At 43.4% G+C, this 24,474-nt stretch overlaps 1 protein-coding gene and 1 long non-coding RNA gene across 2 annotated transcripts; both read left to right on the top strand.

Moving 5' to 3' along the window:
* Positions 1-16,014: 16,014 nt before the first annotated feature.
* LOC133798663 (inosine-5'-monophosphate dehydrogenase 2) lies at positions 16,015-19,688 on the top strand. The gene is made up of 4 exons (XM_062237097.1): positions 16,015-17,192; positions 17,927-18,106; positions 18,795-19,052; positions 19,325-19,688. Exons 1-4 carry the CDS (start codon positions 16,209-16,211, stop codon positions 19,394-19,396), a joined length of 1,494 nt encoding a protein of 497 aa, XP_062093081.1. The 5' UTR covers positions 16,015-16,208; the 3' UTR covers positions 19,397-19,688.
* Positions 19,689-21,059: 1,371 nt separating this feature from the next.
* Positions 21,060-21,778, top strand: LOC133794691 (uncharacterized). Its single transcript, XR_009875292.1, has 2 exons — positions 21,060-21,360; positions 21,536-21,778. It is a non-coding gene; the product is annotated as an uncharacterized LOC133794691 (long non-coding RNA).
* The last annotated feature ends 2,696 nt before the right edge of the window (positions 21,779-24,474 follow it).

The following is a 24,474-nucleotide window of genomic DNA, read 5'->3' as shown; positions in this document are numbered from 1 at the left end:
GCAATCCATGTCCACATTTATCAATCAACATGCCCCAATAATATTAACGCATGTCATATATACACAGGGTGCAGTTTTCTTTCCTCAGATTCGAGCTAGAAAGATTAAAAGAACGACCCGTGAGAACGATCAACCTTTAGTCCTTTAGCGGTCACCTAATCATAACCAACACACGGGACATCATTAATAATAATGACCAACATAGGTTTCCACACCAATATCTAGCCTACGGAAGATCAATCCCAACTAATCCAAGTAGTAAGGACACTCCCGAGGCCTATAGCTAAGTTCTCGGGGTCAAAACGAGCAAACAGGGTGAAAACAAAGCAAGGGCTGCGGCCCTGGCACCATGGGCCGCGGCCCCCAGAAATTCCTGAAGCAATCGCCGCGGCACCCAACACCAAGGGCCGCGATGCCCAGCCAAAACAGAATCCCCTCATCTTCCTCTTCAAGCCAGGGTCACGGCGCCCAAGAACAGGGTCGCGACCCCCGACCTTGGGCCATTCCCAAACGTGTTTTCAAATTCTTCAAGCTTCCAAAATCATACCCAACCATCCCCAATCATCAAAACAAGGTTCCCAAGCTTCCCAAAACTCCAAAACCCAAGGTTCAAACCAACCAAAAACTCAACAATTCACAAAGTCCAATTCAAAGCTTAGTAACTCTAAAAACTCAAAACTTTAAACTTAGATTACCTTTGATTGGGTTGTTTTCCGTCAAATCCTTCGGTTAAGAAGCTTCTAATCTTTCCTAGGATCGCTATGCCTCGATCCTCGCTTGATTCCGACTCCTAGAACTCGAGATATCTTCGAAAATACTCAAACGGTAAAACGAACTATCGAAAGGGAGAACGAGAAGTTTTCTAATTGTACGTTCTATCTGAGCTACTTCAAGCTTAAGTAACCTCAAATAAAACCTAGTGCTCGGGGTCCCAAAAATACCCCCGGGGACATTATAGTCAAAACCTCCGAAATTTCACCCTGATCTCAAATATTCCCAATTTATCATCAAATAAACATTTCGATTACCCCAAAATTGACCCCGTTATGACAAAACCGCTGTTGACGCGGTTCTTCGGCAACAGATAATTAAGAGAAGAAGAGAAAGAGATTAGTACTAAAAGTAGAACCGTCACAGATATGAAATCTTTTGGAAAGAACTAGGTGACTCAAGACACGTTTTTAAGTGGTTCGAAGGTTAAAATCCCTCTACTCCACTAGTCAATATTATTGATCTTCTCTGGGTATTTGGTTTACAAAGTATATAGTTCTTCAAAGACTATTTTTTCCAACCCCTATCAACTCCCAGGGTCTCCCTATTTATAGGAGAAGGCACCTGGAAGTTGGTAGGGAGGTCATCCCGTGACCTTACCATTTGTCATATCAAATCTATGACATTCATGATTAATTCCTAAACCTGACACACAAGTGTGGTCTAATTAGTATGGAAGGAGATAATGGGCCACACGGCCCAACCCGTCCGTGGGTGTCTGAATACGCACGTTCCTGCTGCATGTCCGAGAAGTCAGGGGGATATCGGACACGTGATGGCAGGAATATGCACGTTTATCTTGCGTGTTGACTTCCCATAGGGTCGGAGCTTCCTGAGAAGCTCGTGACCGGAGCAGTTCATAACCCGAGTTGCTCCCATCCGTGTCCTTCGGATGTCATTCTCAGCTCCTGGGCAACAAATGCGAGCTGGAAATAGGACCCCCTCGAGCTGACAAGGGTCCATCCTGGAAATAGAGCCTCCGGCCTGCGGGAGCCTCGGACTAAATTAGTTTTAGTACGAGGCTCGCCCTGCTAAACAGCCCGTGGGAAAACCAGGGCGTACATCTGCCCCCCAAGCTCCTGCTCGTGGTCTATGACGTCATATACAGGAGACCACAGTAGGGGCTTCTAGACTTCCCCCACAACCCTTCGCATTCCATTCTTTTCGCTGGCGTCTGATACGTGGAACGCCGTGGGTGGCGACGGTACACTCTACGAGAACCGCACTAAATGGCCTAGCCTACTGTCCAGCCGTCGTTTCACATTTCGAGTGGAGGGTTTCCCAAGAGCGTTTTACACGTGATCCTTCCCTTGTATAAAAGGGGGTGGTCATCCCACGCACGGGCCACCTTATCATTCAAAAAAATTCCCAAATTTCCTTCTTCTTTCTCTGACCTTCCAAAGAACGAAACCCTCATCTCTGCTGTTCTCATCTTCTCCGTTCACGAAGCTTAAGCGTACGAGTTCCTTCAAAGCCTTGGAGGTCACTGTACCAACGAAGCTCCTACCAGCGCAGCAACCTCGCTCACCATCCAACCATATACTGTAAGTTCTTCTGACCCTGTTCACTTTGAAAGCATGCCACTGTAGCTTAGGTAAAAAATATTACGGTAGCCACACGCAGGGGTTTTTTGAGCTGTGTGAACACAGAGGGTGACAGCCCTTCTTAGGTTAAGGCACGCCTGCCATGGGACACCGTCTTAGAGTATGGGTTCATGGTGTTTCTTCAGGGACAATTTCTGGGTAGGACCTTTAGGAATTTTGGGTGCAAAACCGGGTAGCTTAGGGAATACGCCTCAAAAGCGGTTTTGCATGTTGAAACTTTCCCCCCAAGGAAAATTTTTACTCTGAGCCCCCTGACACACGAATTCCGAGTAATCTGGGATCTGTTGAGGGCCTAGGCGCGTGTTCATTGAACCGCGTGGTTCTACTCTCCATGGGCTGGGCTTACCCCAGCTCGTGTAATTAACATTTGTTTCATCCTTCTGCATGGGTCGTCTTTTCTAAAGTGTTTTCTTTTGTTCGATAGGCGACCAGATGGACCCGAAGAAGATCCTGCCCTAGAAGAACGTGGGAAGATCGACCTCCCAACAAGATAAAGGAAAGGCGGTGATGCCCAGCTCGCCGATTCCCCACTTTGGCCCGGCCGTGGAGAAACAGGCTGAGGTGGCCCCTGACGCGTTTTTCGAGGCGGAGAGAGTCGTCTCGAAGATAACTGAGCAGGCCAAGATCACCAAACTCTTCATCACCCACAACATTCCCTTGGGGAAAGCCTCAATGATTGCCCGACCTACTGCGGAGGGTGAGCGGAGCTGCACGCCGCTCGACGAGTCGTTCGCGGCCTGGAGCGGCGAACACTTCAAGGCAGGGGCCTTCCTCCCCCTGGACCAGTATTTTGCTGACTTCCTGAATTATGTGGGGTTGGCCCCATTTCAGCTCCCCCCCAACTCGTACCGTCTGTTGGCGGGGTTGAGGTATTTGTTTCAAAAGCATGAGTGGGAGGTCCCCACTCCTGCTGACATTCTATACTTCTTTTGCCTCAAAGCCAGCCCAGACCAGCGGGGGCGAGGCGACGGGTTCTATTACTTAACCCGCTTCCCTAATACAGCAGCGATCATCGAGCTGCCGAGCCATCCGAACGACTTCAAGGACCAGTTTTTTATGTCAACTGGGTTCCGCAACTGCGATCATCACTACTTCAACCGTCCTCGTAAGTGATCCTTGATCTAGCCCGCCTTCTAAAGGTTATCTTATTTTAGCTCTTCCCTTATTCCACTTCTGACTTCAACCATCCTTGCAGCCATCTACGCGAGGACCGAAAAGTTTGTGACCCTCGGGGGTCAATACGACACACTGGCGAACTTGCCCCCAGTGAGAAAGACTACCGCGTGCTCGTGACGGACGAGACGATGGTATTCTGCAAGCTGATTTTCCCAAATCAGACTTTGAATTTGAAGAGGCCTCGGGGGCCTCCCCCAGCCCGCGACAACAGACCGATCATCGCGGAGGGGATTGCCGACGACGAAGGCGAGGAGGAGGGTGACGAAGTCCCTCTCGTGATGAACAGGAAGAGGACCTTGGAGGTCGCCCAGGGTATGGGCGAGGAGAGGGTCCGATCTGGAGCAGCCGCGGGTCCCTCGGGCCAAGGTAATCCTTACTTATTTAAGAATGTAGATAGGGCCACTGCAGACCCCCGGCTGGTTAGGTTCAATCCTAGGCAGCTCGTCCATCGTCACCCGAGGAATCCGGACCTGGACACGCTCTTGCTCCATTGCGTTGACCAGCTCGTGCTGGACAACCAAGAGAGTCGGCCTAGGGGTACCGTAGTAGTAGATAACACCCTAGCTTTTAGGTCGATCCTTTTTGAGGAGTATGGGACCAACTTACGCACGTGGCCGGCGCTCCAGAGGGGCATCTATGCCCCGGGGACCAGGCAGTATGTAGAAGAGTCCAGCCCCGAGTCGGAACCGGACCTAGAACCTGCACCAGTTCGTGAGACAATCGTCTTAGACTCTTCCAACTCGGAGGGTAGGGCTCCCTTAGTATTCGCTTACTCATTGCCTTTAAACCTTTTCTCTATTTCTGCATGATTTCTACCTTATAATAACCATGTTTTTTGTTCTTAGCAGAAGAGATGTCTCAGCCCGGAGGTAGTTTGCGGGGCGTGGTCTTCGGTGGGAACCCCCCAGCAGGGCAGAGGTTAAAAAGGCTCCGCGAGTCCAAGAGCTCGGCTGGGACCTCCACCAAATCCCCGGCTAAGGAGAAGGAGAAAGCCCCGCCATCCCAGGTCGCGGGGGCGATCCTTCCTGTTGCCAGGACAGGGCCCATGCCACCGCCACCCCAACGATCTCCATTAGCCACCCAGGACGGGGTAATAGAGATCGAGAATCTGGCCGCGGCAGCCCCAGATGTGCGTATCCCGGTCGATCCCCGGGCTCTGGAGAAGATGCCCGAAGCATTCCGGGGTACGGTGTATGAGTCGGCTAGCTATGCCGTCAACCATTTCTACAATCTCAAGGAGAGGGAGCTCCGGGCCATCGAAACAACGAGCCTGGTCCGAGTTATGGAGTCTTCGATGGACATGACCCTAACGGTAAATTGCCCCATCTTTTAGAGCTTTAACATTCACACGCCGCCCCCCTTTTTTTTTCTTCTTTCAGTTAGTTAATTTATCCTTCCTTTCTTGCAGGGCATTGCTGCCGCATACAGAGGCATTGCTAGGACCAAGGTCCAGCTCGAGGGTTTGGAAGCTGAGCGCCAGACCGCCCTCCAGGAGGCTCAGGAGGCGAGAGACGCGCTAGCGGCCTCTAAAGCCGAGCTAGAGAAGGTCCGCTCTGAGAACCGAGAGCTTAAAAACTCCCTGGCGGCATCGCGGACAGATCTCAAGGTGGCCAAGACCGAGGCCCAGGCGGCTTTGGAAGCCGAGCGGGTCGTCTCGGAGCAGTCCATGCAGGACCTGTTCTATCACTGCTGGGCCCATAATCCAGACGCGGACTTTTCTTTCATGCCGCCGGACCTCTGGGCATTCTTGCTACCGAAGCTCCAAGCCCGCCTAAATAAAGAGGTACCTCCCTCTGAGACTGGAGAGGCCTCTGCCGCGGCGGAGCAGGACGAGACCGCGACCTCCAAAGGGCCAACTGATGGGGCTTAGGATACTTCTCTTTTAAGTATTTTGAACTCTTACTTTTTATTGTAAACATTTTTTTTATGAGGTGTTTCCCGAGACAATTTTCTCAGCAATTTTAACATATATATTTTTATGCATTTGGCTACAATTCATCCCTTTGTTTTTATGAACTTAGTTCGGGTTAACCGTTATTTATATCCCGGGCTTTTAAAGAAGAGCCACGATCTATAAATTTTTAGTTAAACTTCTAAGTTTTATGACCTGGTTAAGACCAGGAACTTATTTTGAAAACTTAATTCGCGTCAACTTTTATCCATATCCCGGGCTCTTTAAAGAAGAACCGCGGTCAATAAATTTTAGTTAACTTCCAAGTTTTATGACCTGGTTAAGACCAGGAACTTATTTTGAAAACTTAGTTCGCGTCAACTTTTATCCATATCCCGGGCTCTTTAAAGAAGAACCGCAGTCAATAAATTTTAATTAACTTCCAAGTTTTATGACCTGGTTAAGACCAGGAACTTATTTTAAAAACTTAGTTCGCGTCAACTTTTATCCATATCCCGGGCTCTTTAAAGAAGAACCGCGGTCAATAAATTTTACTTAACTTCCAAGTTTTATGACCTGGTTAAGACCAGGAACTTATTTTGAAAACTTAGTTCGCGTCAACTTTTATCCATATCCCGGGCTCTTTAAAGAAGAACCGCGGTCAATAAATTTTAGTTAACTTCCAAGTTTTATGACCTGGTTAAGACCAGGAACTTATTTTGAAAACTTAGTTCGCGTCAACTTTTATCCATATCCCGGGCTCTTTAAAGAAGAACCGCGGTCAATAAATTTTAGTTAACTTCCAAGTTTTATGACTTAGTTAAGACCAGGAACTTATTTTGAAAACTTAGTTCGCGTCAACTTTTATCCATATCCCGGGCTCTTTAAAAAAGAACCGCGGTCAATAAATTTTAGTTAACTTCCAAGTTTTATGACCTGGTTAAGACCAGGATAAGGCTTAGTTTGTGATAACTCTTATCCATGGATAAGAATTAGCACCTAAGTCGTTAAGGAGACCTGGTTATATCCAGGTACCATATGCCCCCCAAGTAACTGGGAAAGGGTCTTTCGTGGTTACTTTAAAATCACACTTGCAAATAAAGAGAAACATTTGATTTTTATTTATACATGGAAGGTGACCTTCTAGGCCTTACAAGTGGATCATTGATAGTATTTCTTTAGGTGGATAGCATTCCAAGTCCGCGGGACCGCCCCTCCACCAAGTCGAGCTAACTTATAAGTTCCCTCTTTGATGACTTCGATGACCTGGTATGGTCCTTCCCAGCTCGGTCCCAAAACCCCATCTTTGGGATCTTTCCCGGCCAGGAAGACTCTCCTTAAGACCAAATCACCGACGCTAAAGGCACGTCTTTTGACCTTAGTGTTGAAGTAACGAGTGATCTTCTGTTGATAATGGGCGAGCTGGAGTTGTGAATCTTCTCGCCTTTCATCTACCACGTCTAGGGAATGGCATAGGAGCTCGTGGTTCCTGTCTTGGTCGTAGGACTGGACCCTATGTGACAGAACTTTAACCTCCACGGGGAGGACTGCTTCACTCCCAAAGGTTAGGGAGAAAGGAGTGTGACCCGTGGGAGTCCGATGTGAGGTCCTATATGCCCACAAGACTTGGGGGAGCTGTTCTGGCCAGACCCCCTTTGCCTCATCTAGCCTCTTCTTGAGGCTCGCCTTCAGAGTTTTATTGACAGCCTCGACCTGGCTGTTCGCCTGGGGATAGGCCACGGATGAGAAGCTCTTCACAATCCCGTGCCTTTCGCAAAATTCGGTGAACAGATCGCTGTCAAATTGAGTGCCATTGTCGGAGACGATCTTTTTAGGTAGGCCAAATCGACATATGATGCTTTTAACCACGAAGTCTAGCACCTTTTTCGATGTTATTGTCGCCAACGGCTCTGCTTCGGCCCACTTGGTGAAGTAGTCAATGGCTACTACGGCGTAATGGACCCCGCCCTTTCTGGTAGGCAGGGCGCCTACCAGATCTATCCCCCAAACGGCAAATGGCCAGGGAGACGAAATCATTTTTAGCTTGACCGGAGGAGCTCGAGCAACCGCAGCGAAACGCTGACACTTGTCGCACCTTTTTACATATGAGATCGAGTCTTTGGACAGAGTCGGCCAGTAATAACCTTGCCGGAGAACCTTCAAGGCCAGGCTTTGCCCCCCAGTGTGGTCTCCGCAGAATCCTTCATGAACTTCTTGCAGGATGGCCTTCGCTTCACTTGGAAGAACACATCGGAGGAGAGGTAGGGAATACCCACGTCGGTACAGCACCCCTTCGACTAGCGTGTATCTCGAAGCTTGATAAAGGACTCGCCGGGCGTCGTTGCGCCCTTCGGGTAACTTGCCCTCGATGAGATACTCAAGAATGGGAGTCATCCAGGTCGGCCTGATGTCAATCATTTCAATTTCCGCCCGATCCTCATCTATGCTAGGATTCTCCAAGAACTCAACTGGCACCAACCCTAGTGTTTCCGTCTCGCCCGAGGTGGCGAGAGCATCTGCGTTGGCGTTCTGCTCCCGAGGTATCTGTTCGATTGATCCTCGAACAAACGCAGACAGTTCGGACTTTACTTTTGCCAAATAGGCGGCCATCTTGGGCCCCCGCGCCTGATATTCGCCTAGAACCTGGTTCACCACGAGCTGGGAATCGCTGAAGCATTGGACAGAGCCCGCCTTTAGCTCACTAGCTATCCTAAGTCCGGCCAACAAGGCCTCGTACTCTGCCTCGTTGTTAGACGCCTTGAACCCGAACCTTAGCGCCGAGTGGAATCTATGACCCTCTGGGGATATCAGAATGATTCCAGCCCCGGAGCCGTTCTCGTTAGATGAGCCATCAACGAAGATCTTCCACGATGAGCGTGAGGGGGCGACCTGAGATGAGTCTTCTGATGGAATCTCCTGAAATCCTGCGCATTCAGCCACGAAGTCGGCCAAGGCCTGACTTTTTATGGTAGTTCGGGGAGTATAGAAAATCTCGAACTGACTGAGTTCGACCGCCCACTTTAGCAAGCGTCCCGATGCTTCAGGCTTTTGCAAAACCTGCCTTAAAGGCTGATCGGTCATGACGTGCACAGAGTGGGACTGGAAGTACGGCCTGAGTTTTTGCGAGGCCGTGATTAGGCAGAACGCCAGTTTTTCCATCATTGGGTACCTTGATTCAGCTCCGAGGAGTCTCTTGCTGATGTAATATACCGGTTTCTGAGCCTGGTCCTCTTCTCGCACAAGAACGGCACTGGCTGCGTCCTCAGTGACGGCCATGTAGAGGAAAAGAGGTTCTCCTACCTTGGGCTTTGATAGCACAGGCGGTTCAGCCAGATGCACCTTCAGATCGAGGAATGCGCTTTCGCACTCTACTGTCCATTCGAACTTCTTATTTCCCCGGAGCAGGTTGTAAAAGGGCAAACACTTATCGATCGATTTGGAAATGAACCGGTTCAGTGCTGCCACTCTTCCTGTGAGGCCTTGGACATCTTTCCGCGGCCTGGGGGAAGGAAGCTCGAGCAGTGACCTGATCTTGTCGGGGTTTGGCTCGATTCCTCGGGTATTGACTATGAAACCCAAGAATTTCCCCGATGCGACACCGAAAGTGCACTTTTGAGGATTGAGCCTCATGCCGTATTCTCGCAGTATGTCAAAGCATTCTTCCAGGTCGGCGACGTGGTTGCTGGCAGTCTTTTACTTGACGAGCATATCATCGACGTACACTTCCATGCTTTTCCCGATCTGGTCCGCGAACATTCTGTTAACTAGCCTTTGGTAGGTAGCTCCGGCATTCTTCAGACCGAATGGCATGACCTTATAGCAATAGACATTAGTCGGGGTCATGAAGCTGGTATGTTCCTGGTCTGCTGGATTCATCGCGATCTGATTGTAGCCTGAGTACGCGTCCATGAAGGACATGAGCTCGTGCCCCGCCGTGGCATCCACCAATTGATCGATCCTCGGAAATGGAAAGCAATCCTTAGGGCAGGCTTTATTCAGGCCGGAGAAGTCAATACAGGTCCGCCACTTCCCGTTGGGCTTTGGAACTAACACAGGATTGGCAACCCAAACGGGAAATTTGGCTTCGCGGATAAAGCCACACTTTTTGAGCCGAGCCACTTCTTCTTCAAGGGCTGCGGCTCGGGTCGTCCCTAAACGTCTCTGCTTTTGAGACTTGGCAGGGACGCTTTTATCTAGGTGGAGCGTGTGCATGATGACGCTCGGGCTGATTCCTATCATGTCCTCATGCGACCATGCAAATACGTCAAGGTTCTCTTGCAGAAACGCAGTCAGCTCCGCCTTTCTTTTATCGCAGAGGTTCTGTCCGAGCTTAACCGTCCATGACGGGTTTTGTTTGTCGATGCTCACCTCCTCGAGCTCCTCAATAGCTTGTAGCTCAGACCTGTCCTCGCCTACACGGGGATCAATATCCTCACTTAGGGCGGTCTTTTCATCTTTGGAAATCTGAGGTTTTTCAATCTCAGGAGCTGCCTTTGGTCCTTGAGATTCCCCTTCGTCCTGAATGGCCATCGTCACCTGCCCGGGTTTAGATTTTCCCTTCATGGAAATGTTGTAGCATTCCCTGGCAGCGAGCTGATCGCCCTTGATAGTACAGACCCCTGTTGAAGTGGGGAACTTCATGGTGAGGTGCCGAATGGAAGTGATAGCCTCGAAGGCTATGAGTGTAGGTCGGCCCAAAATGGCATTGTAAGCAGCGGAGCAGTCAATGACCACGAATTCGAGTAGTTTGGACACTGTCCGGGACTCCTCTCCTAGGGTGATCACCAGCTCGATTGTCCCTATCGCTGCTGATCCTTCTCCTGAAAAACCATACAGCATCATCGAGGTTGCCTTAAGCTCGGCAACAGTCAGACCCATTTTTTCTAAGGTGGATCGGAACAGGAGGTTCACCGAGCTCCCATTGTCCACCAATACTCTCCTTACTTTCCGGTTGGCGAGCTGGACTGTTATGACCAAGGGATCGTTATGAGGGAATTGGACATGGCCCGCGTCTTCCTCCGTGAAAGTTATCGGTTGTTTCTCTAATCTTTGCTGTTTTGATTGACGACATCCGGGGCGAACTCCACTCCGTTGTGGGCCTTTAATTCATTCAAATACCTCTTCTGGGCACCTCTACTCGTGCCGGCCATGTGCGGTCCTCCAGAGATGGTGGATATCTCTCCCTCGACCACGGGGGGGAGGACGTCCTGATCTACCCGAGGTACGGGCTGACTGGCTGGGACCTCCGTAGCGGGTCGACTTGTCGGGACCCGGTTCCGCGAGTATTGCGCCAATGGACCTGCTCGGATGAGAGTCTCGATTTCATCTTTGAGGTGCCTGCAGTCGTCGGTGTTGTGCCCGACGTCATTATGAAAACGACAGAATTTGGAAGCGTCTCTCTTTCCCTTAGGGTGTTTCAATGGCTCCGGCCTCCTCCAGGGGACTCGAGTAGCGTTGGCCAGGAAAATATTTTCCCTGGTTTGGGTGAGTTCGGTATATGTTGTGAACACGGGCTTGAATTTATCCACAGACTTATTCTTCTTTTGACCGTGCTGGCTGTTTTCACCATTTCCTTTTCTTTTGCCACCACCGGGCTGGTTATTCTGCGCGACGTCGGGAGTCGCCACTACGATCTCTGTTCCCGTCCCAGCGGGCTTTTCGGGGACCTGGCTGGTCCCTGCGGCTGAAGCTTCCGCTTCTTCCAAGTTTATCCACTCTTGGGCTCTGTTAAGGAATTCACTAACCGAACTGACCCCCCTCCTTTGAATATCCTTCCACAGATCTCCGCCGACTAGGATCCCGGTCCTCATGGCCATGAGTTTGGAGCTATCGTCAGCGTCTCTGGCTCGAGCAGCGACATTTGCAAATCTGCTCAAGTAGGCTTTCAGCGTCTCACCAGGTTGCTGTCTCACGCTAGCTAGGGAGTCGGCCTGGACTCGGGCGGCCTGAGAGGCGCGGAATGCCCTCTTGAAGTCAGCCAAAAAGGTCTTCCAGGAGCTGATTGACTGCCTTTTACTTTGCTTGAACCACTTCCTGGCAAGTCCAGTTAGGGTGGAAGGAAAGATCAAGCAATGAAGCTCCGGTCCGATGTTATGGGCCATCATTAGGGTATTGAACATCCCTAAGTGGTCAGACGGGTCTCCATCCCCGTTGAACTTTGACAAGTGGGGCATACGAAAGCCAGAAGGGTATGCCGTCACTGCTATATTGGGGGCGAAGAGTTCCATCTCATCCCCTGAATCATATTCGTCTTTTTCTTTTTCCGATAGGAGCTTCTTCATCAGCTCCTCCATCTGAGTTAGGCGCTCTAGGGTTTTGTCCTGAGATCCTGGGTTATTCCGGGGCTGTTCAATAGCTCCGGACCCGTTGTACATATTAGGCGGGTTGTTGCCCCTCCTATCTTGAGATAAGTCATTTGGGGCATTTCCATCGTTACGTACTTCGGATTGGACCCCCACTAAGCGGGCCTGGCTACCATCCCCAACTCGACCCTCTCTGTGAGAATTGAGTCGATCTCGAAGGTCGCCTCCCTGGGTAGTATGGTGACTTTGTGCTGAACTTAGTCGCTGGCGCAGGTCTCCTCCCGAGAGATCACTCCGTGCACTGCCGGTCCAGTGACTCCTGCTGGACAGACTCGGAGTGCATCTTTGGCGGCCATGACCTGATCCTTCCTCCGGCACCCTGCCGCGCCAGGAGGGTCCAGCTGACGGCGGGCCCCTCCTGCTGTTCCCGTAGGTCGGGATGTCTCGGATGGGCCGAGGAGACGGATATCTGATGGGAGAAGGAGGATGCCTGACCGGAGAGGCGATCCTAGTGCCGTCCGGACGGACTAAATTTGGTGGGGGCCTCTCGGCCCTGCCAGCTTGCTGGTCCCGCGCTGGGCGAGCTGGACGAGGAACTGGATGTCCTTCGGGGACGGGCTGACGTCTCTGGTTCTCCTCGGTCCTTCTCCGGGAATTTCCTCGATCTCTTCTGGGCGTCCTCGAGGAAGGCTGAGAACTAGGGGTTGACGCCCTAACAGAACGGCTGTACTGCTGCTGTCTGGTCCGAGGCATTTCCCTGAGGTTTGGCTCCTGATGGTGTGATGAAGGGGTGGAGTTGGCTGCAGGAAATCTACCCGAACGGCTATGCCTGGATCGATTACTCCGGCGAGACTTAGGAGCCTCGCCTTGCCTCTCTCCAACGTTACCGTTGGTTGTGAGAGGGGGTAGTCGGCTCAGAATATCCTGGATTTGCTGACCAGCTGCTGCTAACTGGCTCCTCAGCTGAGCATTCTCCATCTCCACCGCAGTGTAATAACATGGATTAGGATTAGGCGGCCGGGGCGCTGAACTACCAGTGTCGTCTTGGCCCGCCGGCTGCTTCCCTGGCCTCTGCTGGGCTTCAGGATCTTGCTCATCAGGGAGGGCAACCTGGTGGGCCTCCTGCCCATCATGCTGCTCTGTCTCGTTGCCATGCCTGGATCGAGTGGTCACCATAGTTGGATGTTTGTGGTAGTACTAATCGAACTTGCTCTCAATGAAAGCACCAAACTGTTGACGCGGTTCTTCGGCAACAGATAATTAAGAGAAGAAGAGAAAGAGATTAGTACTAAAAGTAGAACCGTCACAGATATGAAATCTTTTGGAAAGAACTAGGTGACTCAAGACACATTTTTAAGTGGTTCGAAGGTTAAAATCCCTCTACTCCACTAGTCAATATTATTGATCTTCTCTGGGTATTTGGTTTACAAAGTATATAGTTCTTCAAAGACTATTTTTTCCAACCCCTATCAACTCCCAGGGTCTCCCTATTTATAGGAGAAGGCACCTGGAAGTTGGTAGGGAGGTCATCCCGTGACCTTACCATTTGTCATATCAAATCTATGACATTCATGATTAATTCCTAAACCTGACACACAAGTGTGGTCTAATCAGTATGGAAGGAGATAATGGGCCGCACGGCCCAACCCGTCCGTGGGTGTCTGAATACGCACGTTCCTGCTGCGTGTCTGAGAAGTCAGGGGGATATCGGACACGTGATGGCAGGAATATGCACGTTTATCTTGCGTGTTGACTTCCCATAGGGTCGGAGCTTCCTAAGAAGCTCGTGACCGGAGCAGTTCATAACCCGAGCTGCTCCCGTCCGTGGCCTTCGGATGTCATTCTCAGCTCCTGGGAAACAAATGCGAGCTGGAAACAGGACCCCCTCGAGCTGACAAGGGTCCGTCCTGGAAATAGAGCCTTCGGCCTGCGGGAGCCTCGGACTAAATCAGTTTTAGTTCGAGGCTCGCCCTGCTAAACAGCCCGTGGGAAAACCAGGGCGTACAACCGCTAATCCATTATATGTGACTGTCTCATGCGGAATAGCTCGAATATATCTCCATAATAATGGAATCTCATTCACAAATCAAGTTATGCACCCAAATACACATATTCACCCTCAATGGGCCAAATTATCAAAATAGCATAATTATTCAAATGTGGACCCACATGCACGCATATAACATCATATCATCATATAATTCACATATACATGCATAATATCATTTAATGGCATAATTAAGCAAGTAGGACCCTCCTCACCTACTAATTCGGCCATTAAACCATACCGGAGAATTCGGGGCATTACAGTATGTATGGGCTGTATCTGCTAAACCAGATCTGTTATGGGTTAAATGGATCAATTCCATTTATCTGAAAGGAGTCAATATATGGAATTATGAACTGAAGGCAGATTGTAGCTGGTATTGGAGGAAGCTTTGCCATCTCAAAGATCGTTTTAACCCTGCTGCTATTCTCTCTGCTGGTGCGCAAGGGAAGTTCCAGCCTTCAAAATTATATAACAACCTTTTAGACCAGCAAAGGGTTGATTATTATCAGACCGTTTGGAGTAAACTAATCCTTCCTAAACACATATTTATGCTATGGCAGGTAGTTAACTCTCAGCTATTAACAAGTGATAATCTTAGTAGGCTGCATGTTCATATGAATACATTGGTCTGTCTTGTTTGTGAGAGATATCCTGAGAGTCATTCTCATCTATTTTTTGACTGCATTCTCTCTAAACTGTTGGTTAAAAGTATCTTTGACTGGCTGGGGTTCGATGTGTGGCCTATTGATTTTAAAAGCTGGATGGTTTGGCTGGCTAGAGCTCAGACTGGAGTAACAGCTGCTATAGTGAATATGGTTATTGCAGCTGCTATTTACAGCATATGGAGGAATAGAAATAGATGTTTTCATGATGGTTACTCTTTGACTATAGTGAATCTAGTTAAGGAAGTTAAATACACAATTAAATATAGGTTTTACATAGTGACCAATAGTCAGCTGTCTCTTAAAGACCAAGTGTACATTCGGAACCTTCAATGTAATTAGTTGAGTATCTTTTCTGGTGTGTAGTTGGCAGGTGTGACTGTTTGTTTTTGAGTCTTTGACTCTCATTTGTATTGTTCAATTGTTTAATGAAGTTCATTTTCTTCTTGATAAAAAAAAAGATAAGATATAATTCACGAATCCCCAATGAGATACTAAATGTTTATTGAAAAATTTAAGTAAGAGATTAAAGTGGCAAGATTGAAGAATGAATATTTCAAAAATTGAAAAACCACTAATAAAATACCCAATACAATAAAAAGATAAAATTTGTTGTACCCTTGTAAGTGAAAAATAATTTTTAAGTTTATTTTGACATAATCAAGTACTCCAAAATCCCGTTGAAAGCTTAAAAGTTTAAGACTTAAAAACCACTTATGAGTACATTAAAATGGATAGAGCAAATAAATTAATAAAAAAAGTAAATAAAGTGAAAAAAGAATTAGAAAAAGGAGAATGGATTATAATATTAATATCAATGTAACTGAAATAATCCAATTTTTTGTCAAAAAAAAAGAAAAAGAAAAAAGAGAAGATAATTTTACATAAAATACTTAATTTTGCTAAATTATATTTTTACGGTTTTAAGGAAATTTTTACATTTTTACGGTTTTATATATTTTAATTTTTTGTGTTGTTTCAATTTTTTTTATGTTGTATTTATGTTTATTTTGGGTTGATGTTTAGTTGTTCTGATATATATTATTTTTTGTAATTTTTTAATTTATTTTAAATTAATGCAATGAGTTGTTTTCAAAGTTACTTTTCAATCATTTTTCTTAAGACGGTATTTTTGTAATTATAAAACTTTGAAAATTATATTTTTGAAAATATAAAGTTAAGAATCGCAAAAAAAAGTAAAAAATATATATTTATATATATTTAAGAATAAATCTCTAAAATACTATCCTTAGTTATTTCCATTTCTTAATTATTGTTAGATTAAAGAGAAATGCTAAGGGACTATTGATGGTCTCCTACGTTTAAATTTAGTCAGTATGAAGTATGACTAATATTTAGTAAGTATCATGAAGTATGACTAATTAACTATAGTGTGCTACCTACCCGAAATGCTATTAGATACCTTGATGCTAGATGTGCCAATCCGACAATAGAAAGAGGCTGAGGGATGTAGTACATCAAAATAAAGGAGGGGAGGGACTAAATAAGAACCCTTGTAGTAAAAATAAAATAAAATAAAGAACATGTGAATTTTTTTGTTTGTCAGAGTAGTTGTACGGTGTACTCGATCGCACCTTATCAGAGTTCTGCTGATTTCCCTCCAAGATTTGATTATCCCACTTGGTCGCTTGAAAACAAAGACCCAATTTCGTACCAAAAACCCATACAAACAACCCTAACCCTGAGTTTCTCTAAACTCTAACAAGTTTATCTCTCTCTACAACGGCCGCCATGGCTGACCTCGAAGATGGGTTCGCTGCCAAGAAGCTGTTCAGCCAGGGCTACTCCTACACCTACGACGATGTCATTTTTCTCCCTCACTACATCGACTTCCCCACTGATTCTGTCCAACTCGACACCCGACTCAGTCGTAACATCCCTCTCAACATCCCATGTGTCTCATCCCCGATGGACACCGTAACCGAGTCTCACATGGCCATCGCTATGGCCGCCCTTGGTGGCATCGGCATCATTCACTCCAATCTCAACCCCGTTGATCAAGCCGCCTTGGTGATGGCCGCCAAGGCGCGTCGCGTTCCGATTCTATCGAATCCCGTTTTCAGGTCCGCCTCCGATCGAATCGCCTCCGAAGATGATTTCGACTCCAAGCCATATATATTGGTGACCGAGTCCGGCGCCGGAAGGTCGAAACTCGTGGGATACATCTCCAAGTCTGATTGGGAGAAGTTGCCGGACAAAGAAGTTAAGATTTACGACTACATGTCGAATTCATCCGATTCAGTATCGTCGGATTTCGACTTGGATCGACTTGCGTCGTTTCTGGAGGAGAAGAGGAGAGACGCGGTGGCGATTGTGAATGGCGATGAGGTTATCGATTTGGCGACGAAGGAGGAGGTAGAGAGGATCAAAGGGTACCCGAAGTTGGGGGCTGGGACGGTGGGTAGCGACGGGAAGTGGATGGTAGGTGCGGCGATTGGGACGAGAGAGCAGGATAAGGAGAGATTGGAGCAGTTGGTGAAGGCAGGGATCAATGTTGTGGTGATAGATAGCTCTCAGGGGAACTCCATTTACCAGATTGATTTGATAAAGCATATCAAATTGAGGTACCCGGGGCTGGATGTGATTGGTGGGAATGTGGTGACCATTAGCCAGGCCCAGAATCTGATTCAAGCTGGTGTTGATGGGTTGAGGATTGGTATGGGGTCCGGGTCTATCTGTACTACCCAAGAGGTCTGTGCGGTTGGCAGAGGACAGGTATTGTTATTTGTTTATAGTCTTTTATACGTGATGCGTGTTATGCAACTCTTGTGCTTTCGGGTGTCTTAATGATAATAATATGAAATGGCTTGCTCTCTCAAGTTGCTAATTCGAGGCGTCCGGACCTACTCGGTTGAATGTTAGAGATTTTTGTTTCCTGAGAATTAGTACAAGGTATAGCGGGATGATTTTTGTTCCGAAGTGAAGTTGACTCTGTTTCGAACACATGTTTACTGGGATATCCAAAAAAAAAGAAAAGTAAGCGACGTAAAGTCAGAAATTATAAAATGGGTTGCGTTTAATTTACAAAATTTTACTCCCAAGATTATACATGGTATTGGTAAACGGTAATGGAGTTTCCGTTAGAAGCAATGGAAGACCTTTGCTTTTAACGTGATCAGCTGCATACTATTTTCCATTATCCTAGACTATTATTTCTTCGTTTGACTATGTTTTAATCTGCTCCTAAAATTAAATAAAAAAAATTTCGGTAGTGCTTGGGTAAAAAATATAAAGTTCTTGTTTAATTGAATTTTTTTTTTGGAGAAGCTAGGTCCCCTATCTTTTACGAAAGACTGAATTTATTTTCTAAATTAGAATAATTTTATAATTCTTAATTTAGTCATAAAAGATTTTTTTTCTATTGATTATCCAAATAAAAAAGGACTTTTCATTAAAAGTAAAATCTTTATCACTTGGACATTACTCATGGTTTTCTCCCAAATTTACAGGCAACTGCTGTTTACAAGGTTGCTTCTATAGCTTCACAGAGTGGTGTTCCTGTCCTTGCTGATGGTGGTATTTCAAACTCTGGACACATTGTTAAGGCTTTGACTCTTGGGGCATCCACTGTGATGATGGGAAGCTTTTTAGCTGGAAGCACTGAGGCACCTGGGACTTATGAGTATCAGGTATGACACCTATTGTATTGTAAAGAAGATGGGATGCCGTTGCCCAGTCCAATACCTTGTGAAATAGCTACTACTGTTGGTGCAATCCTATATCGGTTCTCATAGATTTTAAGATTTTAATTTAATTAGTAATATTGAGTATTGTTGACCAATCATAAAGAACCATATAATGTGTTTGACAGCTTAAAGTGCCAAATAGCCACACTTGTAATAAAAGGAAGTGAGTTACAAGCTGCAGTGTTTTGGTGGTTTTAGTAAATTACTCCAATATTGGGGTTTTTTTTTGGACAAAACTCCAATACTGGGTTTACTAATTTGTGAATGGAGTTAGTAAACATGCCACAGAAATCTTTATAAGACACATTAATGTGCATTTAGTTGGAATTCTCAATTGCTTCCTGAAGTCTTAAGAATAAGAAATGAACTTCAAACAGAGTACATTTACATGTATAGAAATGTATGGAGGTGACATGTCTTTAATACATGGTTTATGTTATTATTTTATTATTATTATCTCTATAAGCATGATTCCTTAACTCTAGTATTCATCATAATCTACTGTGCTTGTTAGAGTGGAAATTTTCCTACATTCGTTGCCAGGAACTGTTGTATTTAGGTTGAATATGTGCTTGGTATATGCTGTTTGCATTGTTCACTAATAATCAATTATTATATTTTGCACTCCCAGAATGGTTACCGGGTAAAAAAATATAGAGGAATGGGCTCCCTTGAAGCAATGACGAAAGGGAGCGATGTGAGATATTTGGGTGATAAAGCTAAACTGAAAATTGCTCAAGGGGTTGTGGGGAAGGTTGCTGATAAAGGTTCTGTTCTGAAGTTCATACCTTACACAATGCAAGCAGTGAAGCAAGGCTTCCAAGATCTTGGTGCTTCCTCTCTGCAGTCTGCTCATGACCTTTTAAGATCAAATACTTTAAGGCTAGAGGTATGCACACTTTCGGGATCTTGACTGTAGATATGAGTGCAATCTGCTAACATGATCGGTTATTATAAGATAATAATAAACTTCAGTTTCTGTGATGTTGGCTTACATGTTTCATTAGAGTAGCGGGTCTCTATAAACAACTAAACAAGTCATTAATTTTTGCAGACTTAATTTAGATTCAATTTCCATAGCTAATGAATTTTGACATCACTCAAAAATCAAGATTAAGGTGATTTTAATTAGATGACTATGTTTCAAATGGTTGTATACAGGTACGGACCGGAGCTGCCCAAGTGGAAGGTGGAATACATGGGCTGGTTTCATATGAAAAGAAGTCATTTTGATCTGGATATTTAGTTGAGAAGGCAGCTGACCAACATATGTTAAGAGCTCAATAGCCAGATATTTTGTGCCTCATTGTCTTTGTGGTTGCTCAGCGGATGTGCCCTTTGTATGCCAATATTTAATAAGTTGTGCAATAAAGTAGACTGGTTTTTGTCTGGTTATTAAGACATCAGACTTGCTTCGTCTATCAAGTAATATTTGTACTAGGAAAATTATCTTCTAAACGTAATTGGAACAAGTTAGATATATGAATGAGCATAAAATATAAGGAAATGATAATTATTAATTATATTTTGTTTTCTTATATTTTAAGGAAAGATAATAAAAATAATTTTATGTTTTGCATAATTAGAAAATGTTATTGTTAACACAAGATTTTTGTTAACTAAGTAGTGTAATTTTGTTGGAGAAAATGAGAGATAACAAATTAGAGGGAAAAGTGTTTGTCATTCCTTCTCCTTCCATTCTCTCTTCTATTGGTAGGGGGAAAGGTTACATATTTTACAATAATGTCATTAGGGTTTAAAGCTAATAGGACAAATTGATGCGGTCACCTAATTGCTTTAAAATGTCTCAGGCAGTAGGCCATGTCAAGGTTATAAGGAAGAGTTGTGAACGAGGCTTCTAGGAAACTTGCGTATCATCATCCTATCTTGATGGTTAGGTTATTACTCTATAAATACTTAGGTTATTACTCGATAAATATATAAAGTAGGATGAAGGTACGAAAATATGTACCTAATACGGGTATAAGAAGGTTACTGCTATGTACCAAGCTCTATTACTTTACACTACCTAATTATATATATAAATTTATTTTTAGTATATTTGAAATTTAAATATATATTTTTTAATTTTTATAAAATAAATTAAAAAACACATACAAATGTTAATTTATATATTAAAAAGGGAAAATATAATTTTCACTCTTGTGTTTTTCCCGAATACGCGATCGGCCCATGTATTTGTTAAATGACAATTCAGACCTTATGTTTTATAAAATGGATCAAAATAATACCTTAGACCTGATTTTACTCAATCTTTTAAATTATAAGATTAATTCTCGGATCGTTAGTGATGCGATGAGTTCAGAGAAGTAGAGAAACTGGTCGAGGAGCTGAAAATAAAATATTATATTTGAATTTTTTGGGCCGATCGCGTATTTGAGAAAAACACAGGTCAAACTGATACTCTCCCTGTTAAAAATTAAATACTTCTAAACTTATAAAATCAATTAATATATATATTTCGTGCATATTCTAAATATAAATATGATGTATCTTATTATTATTTAGTATCTTTAATATATTATATATATTCTAATTAATTTAAATAAATGTAGATAATATATCAATTATCATATTTACCATCTTTAATACATTATATTATATTTTTATTAATTTTATAAGTATAAATAAGTATACTATGTTATTAGTATTTCCTATTCTTAATACTTAATACATACTATATTGCTTTTAATTTCATAAGTATAGTGTATTTTTTTTTTCAAAATAATTTTTTATTTTAAATTTTATTAGGGTAGGGTTACCTATGAGTACCTTATATCGGTTAATGTAATACCCATACCAAACCCGCAAAAAATGTAGGGTAAAATAATAGTGTATGGATATAGTTATTTTTACAGGATAGGATTGTGGAATAGGCATACTCTACCCCCTTGCCATCATTGCAAAGACCCAGCAGAGTCTTTGGAATTCGGTCATCCATTTCTCCTCACAAGGGTGCTCACAATTTTTTTTTGAGATCTTCCAATGACGATAGGTGGTTCTCCTAGTGGGAATCATTCGCATGGGGCTTTGTACTGTATTTGTTGTCGTTTTGTTTATGTGATGCCATTCTCATTCGAAAGGCGAGCAGATGTCTTTGAATCTTTTGTCTGTTCTTTGTTGGTTCTTGCGAAATAGATGAGAGGGTGATTGGGCTACTCACATTCTTCTCGTAGGTAGTTCTCGCTAATGTTTCCCTATCTAATGCGGGAGATTAAGAATGTTTTTGGTTCATCTTATCAATCTCATTTTTCGTGTGAATGTCTGGCTAAGCTTCTTGGTGGGTGTTTTCGCCCTTTGTGAGGTGATCCACCATCTTATATGATGAAGGTATACATTTTGTGTTCTTAGGGAATGAGGGCGACTAGCTACTAACTGGTTATGATGACTTCTCATATATCCACCAAGGCCTTGGTTCGACATATGTGCTTATTGTGTTTGAGCTTGATTAGGCTCTTGGTGACTTCTCAGGGGGAATTGAGGATTCTTTGTAGAGCTCACTTATCCCTACTATTGTTTACCTAGTTAACATCTCTTTTCCCTTTTGATGTTTTTTTAATACAACAATTATTATAATACTTTAAATTAATTGAATATCACTTTAAATTGATTAAATATCTAATGAAGAATTTCTTTGAAAGTTAAACTCAAGGTTAAAATTATTAGGTATATAGCTGTTGGACCACATTTTTCAAATAATAGTCTAGGGTCAGTAATTGCAGTAGCAGTTTAATTCTCAAAATTAGTGATATCATGTCATTTTAACTTCTATATTTGGTAAAGAGAAAAATGCACAGGAAAGAAAAATTTGGAGAGAAAAGTAAAGAGAAAGGAAAAAAAATGCATGTTTGGCAGGAGAGAAAATAGAGTGGAAAGAAAAAGGGATTGAAAAAAAATTGTGTAGGTCTACCAAAATTTTTCCTCGAGTAGAAAACTTCTCAAATTGTTACAAACATAAATTACTAATATATAACATTACTCACTTAATTTTAAAATAATATAAAATAATTATAAAATAATTTAACTTTCTTTCTTTCCTCTCTACCAACAACCCTAGTATAAATAACCTTTATTTTCCATCTTACAAATTTTCTTTCTCTCCATTTTTTCCTTTCATCATAATTTTTTTATTCACTATCAAACATAAAGTTAGAGTAATTTTTTTTGTTTTTCATTTGACGATTATTAGAATTTGTAAAGTCCTTCATTGGCTAACTTTATTTTAGACAAAATATTTTAAAGTTATTAAGGAAAATCAGTAGCATATCTCCATATTGATTTTCAGATTAATGATCAATATTTTCAGCTGATTTTGTAATGTGAAAATATCTTTAAGTGTGAATATATTTGTTGCCTTATTTATCTCAAATAATCAATTTTTGGTAAAAATATATTGTGCAAATATCTTGAGATTATTTTCAGGGATTATGTGGGATTATGTCTATTCTGGAATTAAGTTGGTGTCGAAAATGAACATGGTCAAAAGAAATGACCATGTTCGTTCTGCCAGATGAGATTGACTACGTGCTGACTCATCAGTTTCCTTTTCCGTCGTCACAGAATGCATCTGGCTGGCTGATTTCCTTAATCAAAGGAATTCGCAAATTGATTTCAAAGATACCATAAAATGATGGCCTTGGACGATTTCCCTGCCTATAAATACCTTGCCAAGGCCTTTGGAATTTTCACCTCTTCCATTTTCAATATTTGTAAACATTATTTTGAAGAGTGTCTTTATTTGTAGAGATTAAGTTTGTTCACCTTAATCTTTGTGAGAGTGCTGAGTGTACTTGTGGATATCTATCTAGTCCATTGTAAACAGATAGTGTCTGTTGTGAACGTGTTCATAAGGATCTTCGGGAGATGATTCTATCTAAGTCTCACTTCGGGAGGAAGTGTGCACTCGCTATTCTTTGAAGGGAGTTCAAGAGAATCAGCGTTTCATCAAACCAGATTCGTAGAGAATAGCACAACAAGATTGCAGCAGTAGTTTAAGAGGGAGTCTTACATTGTTTAAGTCAATGCTTTTGTACACTTTGTTTCTTTACTAATTGGTTTATTCTCTAGGCGTGGCCCCAAGGAGTAGGTTATCCGAAAGGGTTTCTGAATCTTGTAAAAAAATTTTGTGTTCTTTAATTTTTGCACTGTCTATTTATTGTGTTCAGTTCTGTCGTGACAAGTTCGGATTCTGTTCCGACAGAACTGCTATCTGTGTAAACAATTAATTACCATTCCACATTTTAATTAATTCATGGTTTAATTAATTTGGTAATTACTAAAAACGGAATTTCAATTGGTATCAGAGAGGGTCACTAAACTCTTAGTGCGATCTTGTATTTTTCCGTTTGTTTTGTGCCTTGTGAAATGTCTATCTTTGCAGAAGGTAGATCTATAACTCGCCCTCCATTGCTGAATGATACAAATTATCCATACTGGAAAGTAAGGATGAAAGCTTTTATCAAATCCCTTGATGAAAGGGCTTGGAGATCAATATTATCTGGTTGGACACCACCTGTCGAGATAATTTTGAAATCTGGTAAGACACAGGTAAAATCTGAACTTGAATGGTCTAATGAAGAAGATAAATTGTCAATTTATAATAATAAAGCTTTACATGCAATTTTTAATGGTGTTGGTGAGAGTTATATAAAATTGATTTCATCTTGTGAGTCTGCTAAAGATGCTTGGGAAATCCTTCAAACTCAATTTGAAGGAACCACTGATGTTAAGCGATCTAGGCTTGTAATGTTGACCACAAGATTTGAAAACCTTCGCATGTCTGAAAAAGAAACCCTCACTGAGTTTTATGAAGAATTGTCTGACATTGCTAATGAATATTTTGCTTTAGGAGAAAAGTTGTCTGACTCTGTTTTGGTTAGGAAAATTGTTAGATCTCTTCCTGACAGGTTTCAATCCAAGATCACAGCCATTGAGGAGGTAAAGAACCTTGACACCTTGAAAGTTGAGGAATTGATGGGATCTCTTCGAACTTTTGAACTTAATCAAAAGATCCGCCAAGAGAAACCAATTGCCGTGAAGGAGAAATCGATTTCCTTGAAATCTTCCAATGAGAAAATGGAAAGCTCAGATGAGGAAGATGATGATGAAATGATCTTGTTATCGAAAAAATTTAAGAAGTTTATGAAAAAGATTGGTAACAAGAAAAACATGTCTAAATCCTCCAAAGGTAATAATTTTTCAAAACCTTTTGAATCTACTAATAAAAAAGGTATTCAATGCAGGGAGTGTGAATGTTTTGGACATATTCAAGCTGAATGTGCCAATACCTT

This window comes from Humulus lupulus, chromosome 8, assembly GCF_963169125.1.
Source record: "Humulus lupulus chromosome 8, drHumLupu1.1, whole genome shotgun sequence".
NCBI classification, from domain to species: Eukaryota; Viridiplantae; Streptophyta; class Magnoliopsida; order Rosales; family Cannabaceae; genus Humulus; species Humulus lupulus.
The sequence above is the reverse complement of the archived record's forward strand: the minus strand, read 5'-3'. Positions and strand labels throughout refer to the sequence as shown.

What these genes read in the sequence shown, in the direction of transcription:
- LOC133798663 (XM_062237097.1), top strand. Translation starts at nt 16,209, where the DNA reads ATGGCTGACCTCGAAGATGGGTTCGCTGCCAAGAAGCTGTTCAGCCAG. An exon ending in GTGCGGTTGGCAGAGGACAG is followed by an intron (nt 17,193 to 17,926) that starts GTATTGTTATTT and finishes CCAAATTTACAG; the next exon opens with GCAACTGCTGTTTACAAGGT. An exon ending in CAAATACTTTAAGGCTAGAG is followed by an intron (nt 19,053 to 19,324) that starts GTATGCACACTT and finishes GGTTGTATACAG; the next exon opens with GTACGGACCGGAGCTGCCCA.